Source organism: Pristiophorus japonicus, chromosome 15, assembly GCF_044704955.1.
Source record: "Pristiophorus japonicus isolate sPriJap1 chromosome 15, sPriJap1.hap1, whole genome shotgun sequence".
Taxonomy (NCBI): domain Eukaryota; kingdom Metazoa; phylum Chordata; class Chondrichthyes; family Pristiophoridae; genus Pristiophorus; species Pristiophorus japonicus.
In genome coordinates, this window is record NC_091991.1 from 16,503,270 (window position 1) to 16,523,264 (window position 19,995).

The following is a 19,995-nucleotide window of genomic DNA, read 5'->3' on the forward strand; positions in this document are numbered from 1 at the left end:
AGTAGAAATCCCCAGAGACTACATAGCATGGAAGAAAAACAACAGGACGATTGCGGTGTTAGAGCTAAACGTCATCAGGAGCATGAGGTTAACGGACAGTGATTCGAAAAGTATCATAATCCACATAGATGTTGCAGGAATCGACACTGGTGCATCCGTGAGTGTAGTACCAGAGTCACTGTACCTCTACAAATTGGAGATTTCCTATTGGAGAAATCCAAGATAGAGCTGCGAGGCTACTCGGAAGAGAACATTCCTGTGGTAGGTTGTATCACCGTACCAGTGAAATACAAGGATCAAATTCAGAGCTTACCTCTAATAATAGTGGCAGGAGACAAGCCTGCCTTACTAGGAAGAAATTGGTTGGGATCACTGAAGCTGGATTGGAGTGAGATTTTCCGTGTTGAAATGAGATTTGCATCAAAGGATGATGTCTTCAAGAATTATCCAAAGATGTTCTGCGAAACTGGCAGTCCGATCCAAGGCTTCAAGGCGAGTGTCAGGGTACAGAAGGACGTCAGATTGGTTTACTGCGAGCAACTTTCCGTACCATATGCATTCAAGGAGAAAGTTGAGCAAGAACTCAAAAGACTAGAGACTGAGAACTTTATTTCTAAGATAGAGCGATGTAATTGGGCTACACCCATTGTTGTTGTACCTAAGTCTGATGGTAAGGTAAGATTGTGTGGTGATTATAAGGTAACTGTAAACCAGGTTCTTGAGGGTAATGTCCCCAATACATTGCAAAATATAGAAGATTTGTTCACAACACTGACAGGTGGTCAGATCTGCTCAAAGTTGGATCTTATGAATGCCTACTTACAGCTTGAACTAGATGAGGTGTCCAAGCCATGCTTGACTATCAATACTCATCTAGGCCTATCTCAATTTAATAGGCTACCATTTGGAGTGTCTTCCGCCCCGATCATATTCCAAGAGGTTATAAACCAGATTTTGCAAGGTATTGAAGGGGTAGTAGGTTATTTAGATGACATACTAATTTCAGCACCAAATAGGCAAATTCATAACATATTGAATGAAGTCCTCAAACGACTAGAGAAGTAAAGAGTACGAGTCAAAACTCAGTGGAGTACTTAGGGTACAAAGATGGTTTATAGCCAACCAAGGGAAAGCTGGATTCAATTAGAAATGCACCCACTCCCAAGAATGTCACTGAACTTTGATCATTTTTGGGTCTTTTGAACTATTGTGGGAAGTTCTTACCAAATTTGGCTACTGAATGAACTATTGAAAAAACAGGTCCATTGGAAGTGGTCAGAAGAATGCGATACAGCATTCAAGGAGTGTAAAAGCAAATTGGTAGAGAGCACCATGTTAGTTCACTATGACGTATCTAAGGAGATTAAGCTAGCATATGATGCCTCTCCACATGGTATTGGGGCAGTGATCTCTCATGTATTACGTAGACCAATTGCTTTTGCTTCACGCACTCTCAGTGCCAGTGAGCGTAATTATGCGCAAATCGAAAGGGAAGCTTTGGCATTAATTTTTGGGGTCAAGAAGTTCCACAAATACTTGTATGGTCATAAGTTTACCATCGTTATGGACCATAAGCCCCTGACTGTAATCTTCCATCCAAAGTCCCCAGTTCCAACATTAGCTGCAGCCCGAATGCAGAGATGGGCTTTGATTTTGTCAGCATATACATGATATTGAATACAGATGAACAGCTGATCACAGTAATGCTGATGCAATGTCTAGATTGCCTTCCCCATCACAAGTTACACCCGATAGGGAAGAAGTGTTGTATTTTTCATACATTGATGAACTTCCATTCATGGCTGAAGAGATTGGTAGAGCAACCAAACATGACCCAGTTATGTCAAAGGTGTAAGATTATTATTGCAAATGGCTGGCTAAACCAGGTAAAAGACAAAGATATTCATCCATTCTTCATTCGTAGGAATGAATTATCAGTCGATAAAGATTGTATCATGTGGGGTGCAAGAGTGGTTATACCAAATAAATTCAGGTTCAAATTATTAGGAGACCTCCATGACCAGCACCTGGGAATGTGCTTGACCAAGAGTTTTGCACGCATTTACTTATGTTATAAAGATATAGAGAACGTTGTCATCAGTGTATGACATGTCAATCGGTAAGCAAGTAACCACCATCAGTACCATTACAGCCATGGAAATGACCTCCCAGGGTGTGGCAAAGGCTACATATTGATTTTGCTGAGCTAGAAGAACGACAATTGTTCATTGTGATTGATAGCCATTCGAAGTGGGCCGAGGTGTTTCCAAAGTAGAAAATAACAAGTAAAACTTTAGACAGTTTACGAAGTTTATTTTCTTCATTTGGCCTCCCAGAAGAAATTGTTTCTGATAATGGACCACAATTTCATTCAGAAGAATTTGCACAGTTCATGAGCAAAAATGGTGTGAAACATACCAAAGTTCCACCGTACCAACCTGCTTCACATGGTGCAGTAAAGCACACTGTACAAATTGTAAAACGTGCCCTCAACAAACAGATGTTGGATCCAAATCCAAAGAAACGACAGTTGTCATTGGACCACAAATTGACTAATTTTCTAATTATGTATCATAATACTCCTCACACAACTATTGGTAGAACACCAGCAGAGTTGTTTCTCAAACGACAGCCACAAACCAGATTCCGGTTGGTAAAACCAAACTTGGCACAGTCTGTCGAAGAGACACAATTAAGACAGAAAGAGAATCATGATAGAGGTAGAGTAAAAGAGAGAAGTGTGAAATTAAACCAGAAGATGAGAGTAAAGAACCATCACCATAAATGGGTAAAGTGGTTACTAGGAAGAGTGGTGAAGATATGTGGTCCTCGCAAATATTTGGTCAAGATGTTTGATCATGGAAGGTTAGGTTTGTTCACATTGATCATATTTTACCTACAGACGTGGAAGTAGTTGAAGGTGGGAGTGATTCAATTATTTCTGACTCATCAGATAGTTTTGATACACCAGTAGCAAATCCTACATCCAATGTACTGGAAACAAATCCAAGAGAAAGTCAGAATTTAAGTCTGAGTCCGAGTCAGGCAGACAAACAGTCTGAAGTTAGATAGAGTTCAAATGGAAATCAAGGGCATACCTTGGAGGGAAATTTTTCTCAGGATCAGCCTCGAATGAGTTTAAATTCAACGCCATGTTTGGAAGGTTCTGTTCGAGAGTGAAGGTATCCTCTTCGAAACAGAAACCAAGTGGTTAAGCATGATTTGTAAATATGGCAAAATAAGTCCATATCTTTTGTTATGTATAACCATGCAAGTTATGTATGATGATTGTTTGTTGTAATTACTTCTTCATTAGTCTGTAGCTCCACACTTTGGACTGCAACCAGTGCTGTTAATAATAAAGAACCCAGGTCACCTGACAAGAAGGAGACTTCTGGAAGCTGCCATCTTAAAAGCTGTGTGTGCTGTGTGCTCTCTGGAAATATCACAATTACCACCAAAAAATACAGGCCATGAAATCAATTCCTATCTTAGTTTTCTCTTGACCTTAAAAATGAGGCAAACAGTTTGCTTGGAGTGATATTCTATATTATTAAAGATATCAACACTTTGGAATTTCACATAGCAATCCAGACTGCCCCTTCTTTGTTTTGATCAGTAACTCTGCCCATATACACTCAATCCCTTACTCATTCCTTTGCAGAAAAGGATCTAGTGGAAGTAGCACTCAATATTTACAAAGATAGAGAATGTAATCAAAATTATTCTGCAAGTCAAAAAATGACCATTCTTACTAGGCAGAAAACTGAAAGACCTTTTCATCTTATGTATAAATATAAATGTGTTTTCTTATATATAGTACTTATAAAGATGGATTTCTAATATCCCAAGCTAAATATTAAAGTGCATGTAGATTGATCAACAGGATTGAAAGACACGTGACTCTATTCAGAATATTCTTTTACCTTTGACCTTCCGTGCCCAGCCTAAGTTCCTGTTGAAATGACATAATTCAACCAATTTTTTACAATGGATAATCTGGTTAATTTTCATTCAGAAATCCTGCTGGCATGCTCAAAGAGCTAAAGAATCTATCCCACGTTATGATTTATTATATTTCATTCACATTTTCAAAATCCATGTAAATGTTACTTATACTGTGTCTATAAAAAAACATCTTGCATTCTAATAAGGCACAATATAGCATGAATTAGTTAAGACTTCAATTTATCAATTAATAAAATATTAATATGGAAAAAATAGTAAACTTGCTTAAAATCTAATATTGTTATTAATTACCTGGAAAAGGCTCAAAATCCTGCACATATAATGATTCAATCAGAGAAGAAACAGAAGATCTTTTTTTAGCATTTAATGAGGCTTCAAGATCAGCAAAAAGGGATGGAGGTGTTCTTGCTTGTTGTTTTTGCTCCTCTTGCTCTGGTGATTGAACCTTTGGGGTCCACTGAATCCAAAACATAACATAATCTCCTTAAACTGGATCGCTATTCCACAAATACCATAGAAAACAATGACATAATTACAGGGGGCATGCATCACTGTGCATTTAACTGCATTCAGCTAATTATTTCAAAGCTATTTTTATATATGTTTTGTCATGTCAAATATAAAGAGTTTTTTTTAAATATAAGGGCCTGAGGTTTTTGCTCAATTGTACTGGGTTTTTAGCACAATTCCCCCGACATCGACGTAACCGACACAAAAGATCACGGAATTTTAAGCACAAATTGTGCTTTGCGCAACTCAAATTTTGCAATCTTTTGTGCTAGTTTTAAAATCATCATGCAAGAAGTAAGCCCACATAACTAGCCACGCCCCCAGGGTGAATTAATTACCACTGGGAACTTCCGCTAATTGTGCCCGCATAGAAGCCTTCGGCGAAGGCTCCAAAGATTAAGCTGGAACTTTAGGGCACTAATAGGCACGTTTTGAAAGGTTTTAATTATATTTTTTTAAATTTAATAAGGAACTGACTACTGTAAATAGTTTTGTATATTTTTTCAAAGTACTTTAAAATCAGCTTGCTCATAGATGGTGGACTGACACTGTGATTTAAAATGCTTATTTTTTGTGATAAACCCACTTTAAGCTGTATTAATCAAACTTTACCATGTTATCATATATACATAACATAAGAAATATGAGCAGGAGTAGGCCATTTGGCCCATTGAGCCTGCTCCGCCATTCAATGAAATCATGGCTGATCTGATCTTGGCCTCAACTCCACTTCCCTGCCCACTCCCCATAACCCTTGACTCCCTTATCATTCAAAAATCTATCTATTTCCACCTTAAATATATTCAATGACCCAGCCTCCACAGCCCTCTTGGGTAGAGAATTTCAAGGATTCACGACCCTCTGAGAGAAGAAATTCCTCCTCATTTCCATTTTAAATTGGTGACCCCTTATTCTGAAACTATGCCCCCTAGTTCTAGATTCCCCCATGAGGGGACATATCCTCTCTGTATCTACCCTGTCAAGCCCCCTCAGAATCTTATATGTTTCAATAAGATCACCTCTCATTCTTCTAAACTCCACTGAGTATAGGCCCAACCTGCTGAACCTTTCTTTGTAAGACAACCCCTACATCTCAGGACTCAACCTTGTGCATCTTCTCTGAACTGCCTCCAATGCAAATAGATCCCTCCTTAAATAAGGAGACCAAAACTATACACAGTACTCCAGGTATAGTCTCACCAACACCCTGCACAGTTGTGGCAGGACTTCCCTACTTTTATACTCCATCCCCCATTCCATTTGTCTTCCTAATTACTTGCTGTACCTACATGCTAACTTTTTCTGTTTCACGTACAAGGACCCCCAGATCTCACTCTACCTCAGCATTTTGTAATCTTTTCACATTAAATAATAATTTGCTTTTTAATTTTTCATACCAAAGTGGATAACCTCACATTTTCCCATATTATACTCCATCTGCCACATTTTTGCCCACTCACTTAGCCTATCTATAATCCTTTTGCAGATTCTTTGCATCCTCCACATAACTTGCTTTCTCACCTTTCTTTGTATCATCAGCAAATTTGGCTACATTACTTTATCCAAGTCATTAATATAGATTATAAGTAGTTGGAGCCCCAGCACTGATCCCTGTGGCACCCCACTAGTTACAGTTTGCCAACCTGAAAATTATTCATTTATCCCGACTCTCTGTTTTCTGCTGTTAGCCAATCCTCTATCCATGCTAATATATTACTCCTACCCCATGAGCTCTTATTTTTTGTATATATATCTTGTATATATCATAAATATATCAAGGAATATGTTATAAAGCAAAAATTTTATTTAAAAAAACACTGCCCGATTGCGATGATTCATGGCACATTTCGGCGATATACAAAAGAGTTTGAGCAGAAACTTGGGGAAATAAAAACAGTTTTCAAAATGGGCGCAATTTTGGGCGCAATTTTGGGCCAGAATCACCGATTGCACCCAAAGCAGAAACTCTACCCCAAGATTTTCACAAAATGACAAATAGTATATCAAGAGTCTATTCTTCTGGGCTTAGTGTGCATGTTGTTAGCAATGATATTTTAATAAACATGTTCATTTTATACAAAAAGACTTTCAAATGTAATGGCAAAGATTATATCAAATAGAAAATGATACAATAAATGAAAATATTGCAACATTATAATCAGAAGCAACTATATAAGTAAAGTATCTGTCAAAATTCCAAACCTCATTGTACCAAATTTAAAAAATCCATTAAATATGAATAGATTAGATATTCAAGAAGCAAAAAGATTATATCTCTTTTCCATAGTAACAACATGTGAACGAGTAGCTGTGAGCACTTGGAGAGTGTGAATAGTCTCCCTTGTACCTTGAAACAAACGGCGCAGACAAGTTTGTCGTTGTCAAGCTGCAGTTGGCTTGATCGTTCCCAGGTGAACCGGATGTCATGCACTATCAATTTCCACAGCAGTTCACCTATCTGAAGCACAAATCAAAAACATCTCACAGCATAGGTCATTCTGCAATCTAAGCATTCAGTGTCAATAATCAGTGAATCACACTGCTATCAGGTGATTTATTAAAGAAAAATAATCACACTGTAAATATACTAAATCAATTTAATAACTTGCCATCAATAAAGGATTAATATTAAATTACACTTTCCATCATGGCACACTGAAGGACAAAATAACATTCATCACCTCATTTCCAAAAGGGAAGGATATGTAACTGGTACAGGTCTGAAATCTATCTATTTATTTAACATAATTTAGCCAGCAAGAAATGTCATCACGCAAGTAAGAGTTCATCATCATCTTACTAAAATTACGACCTAAGGGTTTGCTAGGCATATATTGATGGTTGTAAAGTTTTGTTTGTTTTAATTAGACCTTAGGAACAGTTGCCTTGTTCTTGGGAGCACCAAGTGGGACAATGAAGGGACTAAATCATAAAAGTGAACAATACATTTGCCAGCTGCAGATGGGATTGAGAGCGGGAATTAGTTAGAAAGAAAAATGTGAACAGTTATGTGTGAATAAACAAATCTATGGGCTCGAACCACCTTTTTTGCATGCTTAACGACCACTTTACCGCTGAAATGATGTATAACGCTCATATATCGCCCATTTTGGCACAAAATGGAAACTGACAGGCATTTTTAGGAAACTTATCGCCGAGCATTACTTTCCTCATGTGCTTAACGCCGGGAAAAAATATGACCACCCTTTCACTTTTTTGGGGCGTAATCATCAGAACGGGCGAAATCAATGGCCATAATATTACCCAGCGTTACTTTCCACATGGAATTAACGCCGAGATTCAATAATACCACCCGCTCACTTTTATTTGTCGTAAAGAGTGCATTTGGTGAAACTAATGCCCAGGAGATCGCCCAGCATCACTTTCACCACCTCGCACACATATTGCCCAAAATATCGCTCGCCGAAAAAAAGTGGAACTGCTCTGAATGAACACCAGTGGTGTGGTTGGCATTTTAAAATCGCAGGTCGCTTCATTCAAAAGACTTCCTCAACTTCGGGGGAGTTTGCATTGACTCTGGAGTTCTTCTAAGGTGAAGTGAACATCTCAACAGACATATTTTCAGACTCTGGACTATTGGGGCTTTACTCCAGGTGTATTTTAGTGAGGAAATCATTGCTTCTGATCAATCGCTATTATACTTTCAATGCAATGGGGCCACCAAACTGTGCTTAAGCAGTGCTTCAGATGTCTTGACCACTCAGGAGGGGAGCTACAGTACAACCCTGAGCAAGTAGGTAAATTCGTGGTCATGTGCTCGATGCTGCACAACCTGGCTATCAGGAGGGGCCAAGAATTGTCAGAAGGCACTGATGCTCCACTTCATGAGCGAGAGGAAGAGGACGACGAGGGGCTGGATGCTGACTTAGGGCCAGACAATCAGGCTGGCTATGCAACCATGCCCGTGACTCCCTGCAGACCGCAGGAAAGGGCCCATGGTGGCTACATAGCTGCAAGACTCTTACGTGAGGAGCTGATATCTGAACGATTTGCCTGAAAGAGGATTGATGTGTGTGACAATGCTGACACACTGCTGTTTGTGTGCAGCTCAGACATCAATGGTGCTCATCACCTTGGTGCCAGTTAAAGTTTACATTGATTGTATTGCGTTGATTAAGTTGTATTTAACTCTTTCATGTTAAGGAATCACCAGTGTGTAATGGTGCAGCTATCTGAGACAATGCACAACAATGTTATGTTCAATAATAAAAATTTTATACCAACATTGGTATCACAGCCAATAACACCAACCCCCGCCCACACCCCACTTTTTCCACCATTGACATCAATCAAATGTTCAACATGTCCCGCAACACAGAATACAAAGGCAAAGCAGGAGGGTGCTCCCCAGCCTCCATACATTGCAACAAATTGCACACACCCAGATGGAGATATAATACAGCCATCACTTTCCTTCCCCCCTCCCCTTCTTCTCCCCAGTTCTACCCCTTCCCCTCCTCGCTCCACGGCGCCTGGCTGAGGAGCTCCTCAGGCGGTGCCTCATTGCGGGGTGTGGGGGGAGTGGGTGGGGCAGTGGATGAAGGCAGATGCATTGATTGGACGGGTATGGGAGCGGGAGGTGCCGAGGGGCAACATTCTCTGATGCAGAAGCTGGATCTTGGTCCTTGCTCTCATCTATCGTTCGCAATAGTGGTGCTGAACCTAGGGGTGGAGTGCCGTGCTCAGGGATCACTGGGAGGCCTGTGCCAGCAGTGTTCCTGGCTATCGCATCCAGAGCCTCCGCCATCTGCGGAATGTACTCAGTCATGGTGGTCAGCTATCGGAATATGCCCCACAATGTTCAATGAGCTGGTCATCAATGTCTACAGTCCTCCTGGACAACTGTACCACCTCTCCGCTCTCATGTGGCGCTCGTGGAACAGACCTGCCAAGTCCACGAGGCCTCCGTGGGGTCGGCGCCATCCTGGAGACAAATGGGGTACCCTGTGGCGAGGTGCTTGGGGCCGGTACTGCCAGAGTGGAGACGGGAATGACCGGAGGACCACTAGATGGCCTCGGGGTGGAATGGCTTCTGGAGCATGGCGATGCAGGTTCCTCGAAGTCTGCGCTCTCATCCGTGGAGAACAGACCCAGCGGATTGTGGACGAGAATCAGAGCTCCTCAGCACCAGATGTTGGATCGTCCGGAGAGTCGGGCCCCGCGCCCCCACCTTCTGGCCTCTGTAGTCTTGCCTGGGGCCGCGCTGCTGGCTGAACTGCAAAACACAAATGAGGCTATTAGAGGAGAAGCGGGTGCTAGGGTCACAAGGTGATTCCAGCGCTGCACACAGCATATGCACGACAAAAGCACCACCGCTCTCAAAATCATCGCAGACATCACATTTCATGACCATCAATGCATTTGCATTGCAATGATTTTCATTAGGCCATCATTATTTCTATGACAATTTTAGAAATCATCTATCATATATGATTGTTTGAATATGAGTGGGTGTGGCATCTATTGACTTCACATCATGCAATGATGTAAGCTTTACTCACGTGACATCACTTCAGGGTCTGCAGATGCTTCCGTGGCTGTCCGGGGGTGCTTCCCCACGAGTGTGAGCACATGCTGCTCCATCTCTGTGATGTCTGTGATGAAGGCAGATGCATTGGTTGGACGGGTATGGGAGCGGGAGGTGCCGAGGGGCAACATTCTCTGATGCAGAAGCTGGATCTTGGTCCTTGCTCTCATCTATTGTTCGCAATAGTGGTGCTGAACCTAGGGGTGGAGTGCCATGCTCAGGGATCACTGGGAGGCCTGTGCCAGCAGTGTTCCTGGCTATCGCATCCAGAGCCTCCGCCATGCAAGGACCTCATCGTCGATAGCTTCTTCTGTAAAAGGTGACAGAATGACACGGCATGAGATCCTTGCGTGATATCATTGCTAGGTACTGTCACAGAGATTGATACAACATATAACTGACAGATGTAATCATGATTATTATGAAAATTATCATTCTTTACCTAAAGACGTACACCGTGACCGCAGGCTTTGAGTAAAACATTCCCAGTAAAGGTGATAGTCACTCATGATTGTTACAAATCAAATAAATACATAAATTCATGTACATCGATGTAATACTTACTCTTGCGGATCCCACAAGGTTGTTCCATCGTTTGCGGCATTGGTTGCCCTCATGAACCTCTTTGGTCACCGACGAGACCACCTCTGCTATCTCGGTCCATATCCACTGATATGCCTTTGCGGTAGGCTTCCCACGCCTTCCCGTGTCAAATCACCCCAGCGTGACTCGACCTCCTGCAGGAGGGAGGCATTTGCCAAGTCCGAGAACCTCCTGGCTCTTTTGCGCCCTCCAATGTGCTCCTCTCCCACCTCACTGCTCTCTCCAGCATCAGTCTCCACAGCGTGCTGTGATGCCTCCTCCTCTCTCTCCATTATAGGCCAAATTCATGCAAATACGTGGCTAGTAACAGCTAATTTCTGTTTGCCTACTTGCTGTGAAGCTCTAAAGTCTCCCTCCTTCGTCCCAAATCAGCCACACCACACCCAGCCACACCTTCAGTCCCTCTGAGCTCCCTCTCTCTCTGTCTCCTGTTCTGTGCATGTCATGATGACCCTTGACCTCCTGAATCACGGGAATCGCACGTTGCCATGCCATTGCTAAGGACGGGCACACTTTACGGCAGCAGGTCAAAAAAAATTTTACGCTACTGCCCATTTCATATCGCTCGCGGTAACGCCCATTTTCAAAAATGGAGACTGCTTTGAAAATGGGCGAGAAGCTGGCGATCTGAAAACGCTTTTTTAACACCCACGCTGGAAATAACGCCTATTTTTGGGCGATAAGCACAAAAGTGGAAGTTCTAGCCCATCGAGTTTGTAAATATGCTGTACACTGTTTACCAGATTACTTTTTAAATTTACGGGATATTTCAAAAATGTGTATTATCGAAGATTCATGCACATCAGGACAAGGATTCTTCTTTTTTTTTTAAATGGGAATTATTGCTAATTAACACTGTGTTTATTGGGTTTTGGTTCAAAGGTAATCCTGAAAATGAATAAAAATTCTTGAATCTCCAGTTTGTAATGCTACAACCAAGATTCCCCTATTTTAGAAAGTTTATAAGAAGGAATCAATTGTATTAGAAGTACAAAAATGTACTGTGGTAATATGGAAATAAGGGTTAATGAAAAAGGCTAATGTTCATGGGCAGATGGGAGATAGTTCCCACAAATGTACCTTACAAATGGAACACTGTCTGATGGGAGGAAGTCAATTATGAAGCACAGTAGGTGAGTGGACCTTGTTGTAGTTTCAAGTTACTTGAGGGAGTTCATTTGATTTGTGACAGATGGACAACATCATAATATAAAACGTCCTAAGGGATTGTAATTGAAGAATCATATTCCCTCCAGTTAGAGTGATAGACTGCATAAATTGCAGGTACTTAAAATAAATACCAGTGGTTCAGTTGAAAAATCTATTTGGGCCACATATGCAGCTTTTCGTAGCTTTTCTCAGCATCTTTGTAATGACCAGGCAATTCTAATTCTGGACACTTTCCAATCTTATCAACCTATTTGTAGGTCTCTTCTCCCCTACATTCGCTGGTTACAGCTGCTTATAAAATTAAATATTTTCTCTCTAAATCATAAAGAATGAATTGAAAAATGGAACCAGCAGCATTCCAGCACTATTCTGGACTGAAAATGTGAATTTAATATATGAGAATTTATGAAGAGAGCAAGGTGAAAGTTTGTAACATCTGGGAGTTTTCCTAACTGCATAGCACCAGGGAACGAACTCAGCAAAAAAAAAACAGAAGCACAAAATGGCTGTTTATGCTGAAGCTCTGATTTCTGTTCTATCCAGGCGCTGGTTTGATGTCAGTATCTCTTTTGGCTGCAATTGTACTCTGGTCACTAATTTCAGATTGGTAATTGTGGAGTATGATGTGCAATTAACAGACCAGAGATGCATTGCAGGCCATGCAGTTACTGTGGGTCACACTAGGGTCAGGCACAAAAGAGCACTTTGCATGCGAGCTTGAATGTATGCCCAGAGCTTGATACCCAGACAGCTCATTTTCAATTCTGGGCGAGACCAAAGTTGGGGTTGGGGGGTTGGGGAACATTCACTTTCTCCTAACATTAAGTTTATAAAGTCCAATGAACACTTTTAAAATGTGGCTTTCCATTAGGCTGGAGTTATAGTGCAGCTTATGACAACTGCGTTTATATAGTGCCTTTAACATAGTAAAACATCCTAAGTCACTATCAGACAAAGTTTGACAACGAACCACATAAGGAGAAATTAGGACAGGTGATCAAAAGCATGGCCGCCAATGGTGGGGCCAAGAAATCGGGGTGCACAAGAGGCCAAAACTGGAGGAATACAACATTATCAGAGGATTGTAGGCAAAGTTCCCGCTAATTTTTTTAGCGCTGCGCAGCCCCTTTAAGGGCCATTCAAATTACCGCACATGGGGGCTCTTGCATTGACAAACTGGCAAGCCGGCTGTGCAGGATCCCAGGGAATGTTGGTTGTAGGACTGGGTTATAGAGGTTACAGAGATAGGGAGAGGTTGAGGACATGGATGGATTTGAGCACAAGAATGAGAGTCTTAAAACTGGTGTGCAATGGTTTTCTGAAGGGAATCTTACATCTCCTGACTTCAGTGCGCTCAAGAGTCACCATGGATCTAATGTCACAGCAATACTATGACTTTCCGTTTGATACATACTTAAATCAGCTTCGCAAGGAAGCAAAAGTGGTGGTAAAACAGAAACCTAATAATGGTGTGAGCTGCTTTTGCCCTGATTTCCAGTCAGGGAAAGTAAAATTGTGTGAATTTATATTTATATGTCCAGTTCCACTCATGGAATCTAAATGCCAGTAAAATTCTTACTGTTAGAAGAGAATATGAGGGGCAAAAACCTTAAAGCAAAGATACTTTTTAAACTTTATTTCACATTGCATGTTGCAATTATACTGCAAGTGGTGCAAAGCCAAAATAATGACAGATGATTGTTTTGAGGTGCTCCCAAACAGTTTCTGAAACCCAATCACAGAGATCACTATAGTAATGTAGCAGGTTCCAAATCCAAGTGATAGAAAATTGATGTGAAAAACTGGTGGGTACTTCTCCCAGAGGGGAGCCGTGCTCACGGGGAATAGAGTATTGTAGTCCCGATTCCCTGATCCATGATCCCTGTGAACTCAGCTCCCCACTGGAAGTGCAGGATTTACAATTACCCCTCTCAAGCTATAACTTGCCCATTAAACACGATTTTAATCAACCTAACAGCATTGAAATGTTAGTGTCCGAGCTGGAGAGGTAAAGTTGAAAGAGAGCCTTTTACATACATACACATTTAGTATTTTTCTTGGCCATCATATCACAGTTAATTTTGCTATTCTCGGGTATGATGCCAGCTGTCCGCAATTCTTCTAAAAACAACTCAAATTGTGTAATAAGTTGCCGGTATGTCTGGCACTGAGCCAGACTGTCCATCTGCTTGGGCGACTTTCCAATAAAACCTAACCAAAAAGCACAGAGAAAATGTTCAGTAACTCTCAATCAGCAATCAGCAGAAAAAGCAGTTAAATACTTACATTCATTAAAGATAAAATCATTACATGGATCTTTCAGTACTACATATTTCCTTGCTTAAATGTGGGTAAAGTCAACACATACAGCAGCTAAATAATGCAACCATTAAATTTTCAATTTTAGAATATTTGTCATAATTTTACACTGACACTAATTCCTGGGATGGCAGGACTGACATATGAAGAAAGATTGAATCGACTAGGCTTATATTCAATGGAATTTAGAAGAATGAGAGGGGATCTCATAGAAACATATAACATTCTGACGGGATTGGACAGGTTAGATACAGGAAGAATGTTCCCAATGTTGGAGAAGTCCAGAACCAGGGGTCACAGTCTAAGGATAAGGGGTAAGCCATATAGGACCGAGATGAGGAAAAACTTTTTCACCCAGAAAATTGTGAACCTGTGGAATTCTCTACCACAGAAAATTGTTGAGGCCAGTTCGTTGGATATATTCAAAAGGGAATTAGATGTGGCCCTTATGGCTAAAGGGATCAGGGGGTATGGAGAGAAGGCAGGAATGGGGTACTGAAATTGCATGATCAGCCATGATCATATTGAATGGTGGTGCAGGCTCGAAGGGCCGAATGGCCTGCTCCTGCACCTATTTTCTATGTTTCTATGTTGGAAAAGCCTTGTTTTCTATCACTCTGCTTCAGATATTTTTTATCTACTCCTGTTCAAAAAAGTGTAAGTAACAGTTAGGAAAAAATGCTGTATGTAACTGTGGAAATTCTGCCTCTTCACCTGTTCCTATCAGTTACACCGCAACCTGCCATTTCAGTTTACTGCTCATAAAAACCTACATAAGGTATGACCTATATCGGAGACATTGTAATAGTCACAAATCAGATTCAAATTCATTTGACAGAGTTGTTTTTTATAATAGCTTTGCAAAAAACATTGCTGAGTGGTAAACTTTAGGTCATCCAAAACTCGCACCAAGTCCCGTTCACCTATATTGCTGACCTATATTGGCTTCCGGTTAAGCAAAGTCTCAATTTTAAAATTCTCATCCTTATTTTTTGGATGAGATGTTAAACCGAGGCCTCGTCTGTTCTCAAGTGGACATAAAAGATCCCATGGAACTATGTATTCCTCAATCAATATAACAAAAACAGATTATCTGGTCATTATCACATTGCTATTTGTGGGAGCTTGCTAGTGTGCAAATTGGCTGTCGGGTTTCCAACATGACTACACTCCAAAAGTACTTCATTGGCTGTAAAGCGCTTTGAGGCGTCCAGTGGTTGTAAAAGGCACTATATAAATGCAAGTTTTCTTTCTTTCTTTCAAATCCATTCCATGGCCTCGCCCCTCCCTATCGCTATAATCTCCTCTAGCCCTACAACCCTCCAGGATATCTGTGCTCCTCCAATCCTGGCCTCTTGAGCAGCCCCGATTTTAATTGCTCCACCATCGTTGGCCATGCATTCTGTTGCCGAGACCCTAAGCTCTGGAACTCCCTGCCTAAACCTCTCCACCTCTCTTTCCTCCTTTAAACCTACCGTTTTGACCAAGCTTTTGGTCATCTGCCCTAATTCCTCCTGACGTGGCTTTGTGTGAAAAAAACATTTCTAACGCTCCTGTGAAGCACCTTGGGATGTTTTACTATGTTAAAGGCGCTATATAAATACAAGCTGTTGTTACGATTTTCCACACAAAATATTTGAGCAAGTGAAAGGCATAAACCCAGCATATATAGAGAAACAAATGACTCATCATATCCTACAGTCAAATGCTACAGAGTTTTTAAACAAACCAATTTATTTGAGCTTACCTTCTAACAAGGATTTCAAATGAGTGTCTGCGAATAGATCTGCAAATATATTATTGAACTGACGGTTAAATGATGAACATCGCACATTTGCCCATGCTGTGTAGCATGTTATTCTTGACTGTAGAGGCATTTAATCCAATATTCTCCAAATCATTAGTCTGAAATGCCTTCAATATCTTCAAAATAAAAGTAAAATTAATTAACTTAAAAAAATAAATGAATAAATGTTTACCATTTACCATCCTACTTCCCAAGTTCACTCTGTAACTAAACTATTGTCCTTGGTCAGCAGGGGCAGATAATACAATCGATCGACTATAGCCACTTTCACTAGATACTTTCACAGACCCTGGCAGCATGGTGCGAAGCATGCACTGCAGTGAAGATGGCAGTGCACTGATCAGCCCTCTTTTTAATATTGTAATTTTCTACTATTTCCTTGGGTACTATCCCTCTCTCCCTCAAAACTGCTGTCATCACGCCTCTCATCAAAATACCAACCCTTGACTGCTCCATCCTTGCAAACTATCGCCTCATCTCCAACCTCCCTTTCCTCTCCAAAGTCCTTGAATGTGTTGTTGCCTCCCAAATCATGCTCACTTTTTTCATAACTCCGTGATTGAATCCCTCCAATCAGGTTTCTGCCCTAACCCTAAATGACATCCTTTGTGACTGTGACAAAGGGAAACTATCCTTCCTCATCCTTCTTGACTTGTCTGCAGCCTTTGACATGGTTGATTACTCCATCATTCTCCAACGCCTCTCACTGTCGTCCAGCTGGGTGGGACTGCACTCGCCTGGTTCCATTCTTATCTATCTAATCGTAGCCAGAGATTCACCTGCAACGGCTTCTCTTCCTGCTCCCGCATCGTTACCTCTGGTGTCCCCCAAGCATCTGTCCTTGGCCTCCTTCTATTTCTCATCTATATGCTGCCCCTTGGTGACATCATCCGAAAAGACAGCGTCAGTTTTCACATGTACGCTGACAACACCCAGCTCGTCCTCACCACCACTTCTCTCGACCCCTCCCCGGTCTTTAAATTGTCAGACTGTTTGTCGAACATCCAGTACAGGATGAGCAGAAATTTTCTCCAATTAAACATTGGGAAGACCGGAGCCATTGTTTTTAGTCCCCGCCACAAACTCCGTTCCCTAACCATGGACTCCATCCCTCTCCCTAACATCTGTCTGAGGCCGAACCAGACTGTTCGCAACCCTGGTGTCATATTTGACACTCAAATGAGCTTCCGGCCACAGATCCACAGCATAACTAAGACCGCCTATTTCCACCTCCGTAATATTGCCCGTTTTCGCCCTTGCCTCAGCTCATCTGCTGCTGAAACCCTCATTCATGCTTTTGTTACCTCTAGACTTGACTATTCCAATGCTCTCCTGGCTGGCCTCCCACTTTCTACCCTTCGTAAGCTTGAGGTCATCCAAAGCTCGGCTACCCATGTCCTAACTCACAACAAGTCCCGATCACCCATCACCCCAGTGCTCGCTGACCTACATTGACTCCCGGTTAAGCAACGTCTCAATTTCAAAATTCACATAAATTGTTTTCAAATCCCTCCATGGCCTTGCCCCTCCCTTTCTCTGTAATCTCCTCCAGCCCCACAACCCTCCGAGATATCTGCACGCCTCTAATTCTGCCCTCTTGAGCATCCTGGATTACAATTGCTCAACCATCGGTGGCCGTGCCTTCTGTTGCCTAGGCCCTAAGCGCTGGAATTCCCTGCCTAAACCTTTCCACCAACTTTTCATCCTTTAAGTTGCTCCTTAAAACCTACCTCTTTGACCAAGCTTTTGGTCACCTGCCCTAATTTCTCATTTGTCAAATTTTTTGTCTTATAATATTCCTGTGAAGCACCTTGGGATGTTTTACTACGTTAAAGGTGCTATATAAATATAAGTTGTTGTTGTGGACCGTACAGTGCTTCCTAAGATCAAGTGCAAAGCAATCCAATTAGAACTTTCCTCGTGCAACATACAAATCCACCGCAGGAACATCTCTCCATTTTATTTGATACGGTTGTCCATTTTATCAGATGACAATCTAAACTTTCATAAACCTTGGGAACATGACTTGGGCTACTCAATTGTAGGTGGTTGTTGGATTAAGGCACCAAAACTGACCAACATAACCTCCAACTGCAGCAGGATGGGGCCAGTTCAAAATGTTTCATCAGATGTACCTCATTGTACACGCACTCCAAACCTGACAAATGATTTCTAATGGAACAGTGACCACAAGGGCACGCCTGAGTGCATACTTTGATTATGCCTCTACTTTCAGCCCATCGTGGAGGCCACTGGAACCTTACCGCTCGCTTAGATCCAACCTATACCTCTATCCTCAGCTTCCTTACCTTTTGTTCCTAGAAGCCAAATAGCTCATTCCTCATCATTAGTGCAACCCAACATCCCCATGCCAAATATGGATTAAGCACCTGTGGGACATTTGCTAATCCTAGCAAATAATGCACCTGAAGCTAAGAAAGTACTATAGAGTAAGTGCCCTATTCCTGCATGCCCACTACTCACTTACCACCCCAGGTCCTCATTGCTCAAGGAATTCCAATTTTAAACACTGAGTGTGAAAGTAGTAGTTCCCCATCACACATCAACCTTCCACTGACAACAATACCCAGTGCCTGAGATCTTCTGCCCCTCCTCTTTCCCCTCCCATTGTGTGATCTGAGCTCCCCACAAGGAAAGACACTGATCTAGCCAACAAGTGGGAAGGACAATGGTTGATTAAATTTAATGCAGACAAGTGTTCAGAAAGGGAAAATAGATAATGCGTACTCCATGGATAGAGAATTAAACAAATTAAAGGCTCAAATGCAGGTTAGAGGTTATGGCATGGTGGCCATTACTGAGACATGGCTGTAAGCTTGGCATGATTGGGAGTTAAATATTCCATGTTATAAGTTTTTAGATAGGATAAGGGAACTGGAAGAGGAGGAGGGATAGCCTTACTGATTAAAGATACTATTACAAAATTAATGTGAGGAAATAGACAAGGGAAAGCAATCAGTGGAGATTGCAGAATAAGAAAGGACTTCATACTGTAATGGGAGTTATCTACAGGCCTGCTGATAGCAGCAATGAAGTGGCAGAATGTATTCATTGAGATTAGAGAAGCATGTAACAAAAACAAAGTTATTTTAATGGCAGACTTGAATTTCTATATAGATTGGGAAGAGCAGAATAGCTCAAGACAGAAAGGTGGTGAATTTTTTGAGTACATTCAATATAGTTTTCTGGAGCATTATGGTCTTGAACCAACAAGAGGGTGGGCCATACTAGATTTAGGAATGCGTAATGACTTGAATAAATATTTCCTTACTGTTAGTTAATAATCTAACAGTCATCACAATAGGATTGAATTCAACATTAGGTTTGAACAGGAGAAACTTAAGATAGTTACTAAGATTCTAGATTTTGGTACGGCTAACTTGAACGAGATGACACAGAGGCTGACAACAGCAAATTGGTCAAAACTGCTCTCGGTAAAACTACAGGTGAACAGTGAAAGGTGTTCAAAAATAATTTAGCTTAACACAGGACTAATATATTTCCCCAAGGGGAAAGAACTCTACTTACCAAATAAAACAGCCATGGTCAACAAAAGGGGTAGGTGATAACATAAATCTAAAGGAAAGCGGATATGAAAGTGTAAAGAATAGTGTAAATCCAGAGGACTGGGAGGGATATAAAGACCAGCAAAGAAAGACAAAAAAGATAGTAAGAGCTGAAAAAAGGAATATGAAAAGAAACTTGCGAGGGGTATCAAGATTACCACAAAAAGTTTCACAATTATATTGGAATAAAAAGTAGTCACGGGTATTGTGGGCCCTTGCGATAATATTGCAAATGCAAATAAGGAAAGGCAGACTTGTTGAATAATGACTTTGTGCCAGTCTTCACAGTAGAGGAAGAGGATAACATACTTGATGTACCAGGGAAATTAATAATGAATCAAGGACTGGAACTCACTAAAGCTAACAATGGTAAGAAAACAGTATTAGAAAAAATAACGGCACTAAAGACTGACAAATCCCCAGGACCTTATGGTTTCCACCTCAGGGTTTTAAAGGAAGTAGTGGGGTAATTGCAGGTGTTT

The 19,995-nt window shown here is 41.3% G+C and overlaps 1 protein-coding gene across 1 annotated transcript in view; it reads right to left on the minus strand.

The window, feature by feature from the left end:
* The window catches only part of LOC139281359 (uncharacterized), a 191,755-nt gene that overhangs the window by 159,518 nt on the left and 12,242 nt on the right, over positions 1-19,995 (minus strand). Inside the window, exons 2-5 of the mRNA XM_070901513.1 lie at positions 15,867-16,042; positions 13,842-14,011; positions 6,827-6,937; positions 4,261-4,426 (exon numbers count right to left, since the gene is read on the minus strand). Coding sequence (XP_070757614.1) covers positions 4,261-4,426; positions 6,827-6,937; positions 13,842-14,011; positions 15,867-15,996 — 577 coding nt within the window. The 5' untranslated portion in view covers positions 15,997-16,042. The remainder of the gene's footprint in view (positions 1-4,260; positions 4,427-6,826; positions 6,938-13,841; positions 14,012-15,866; positions 16,043-19,995) is intronic.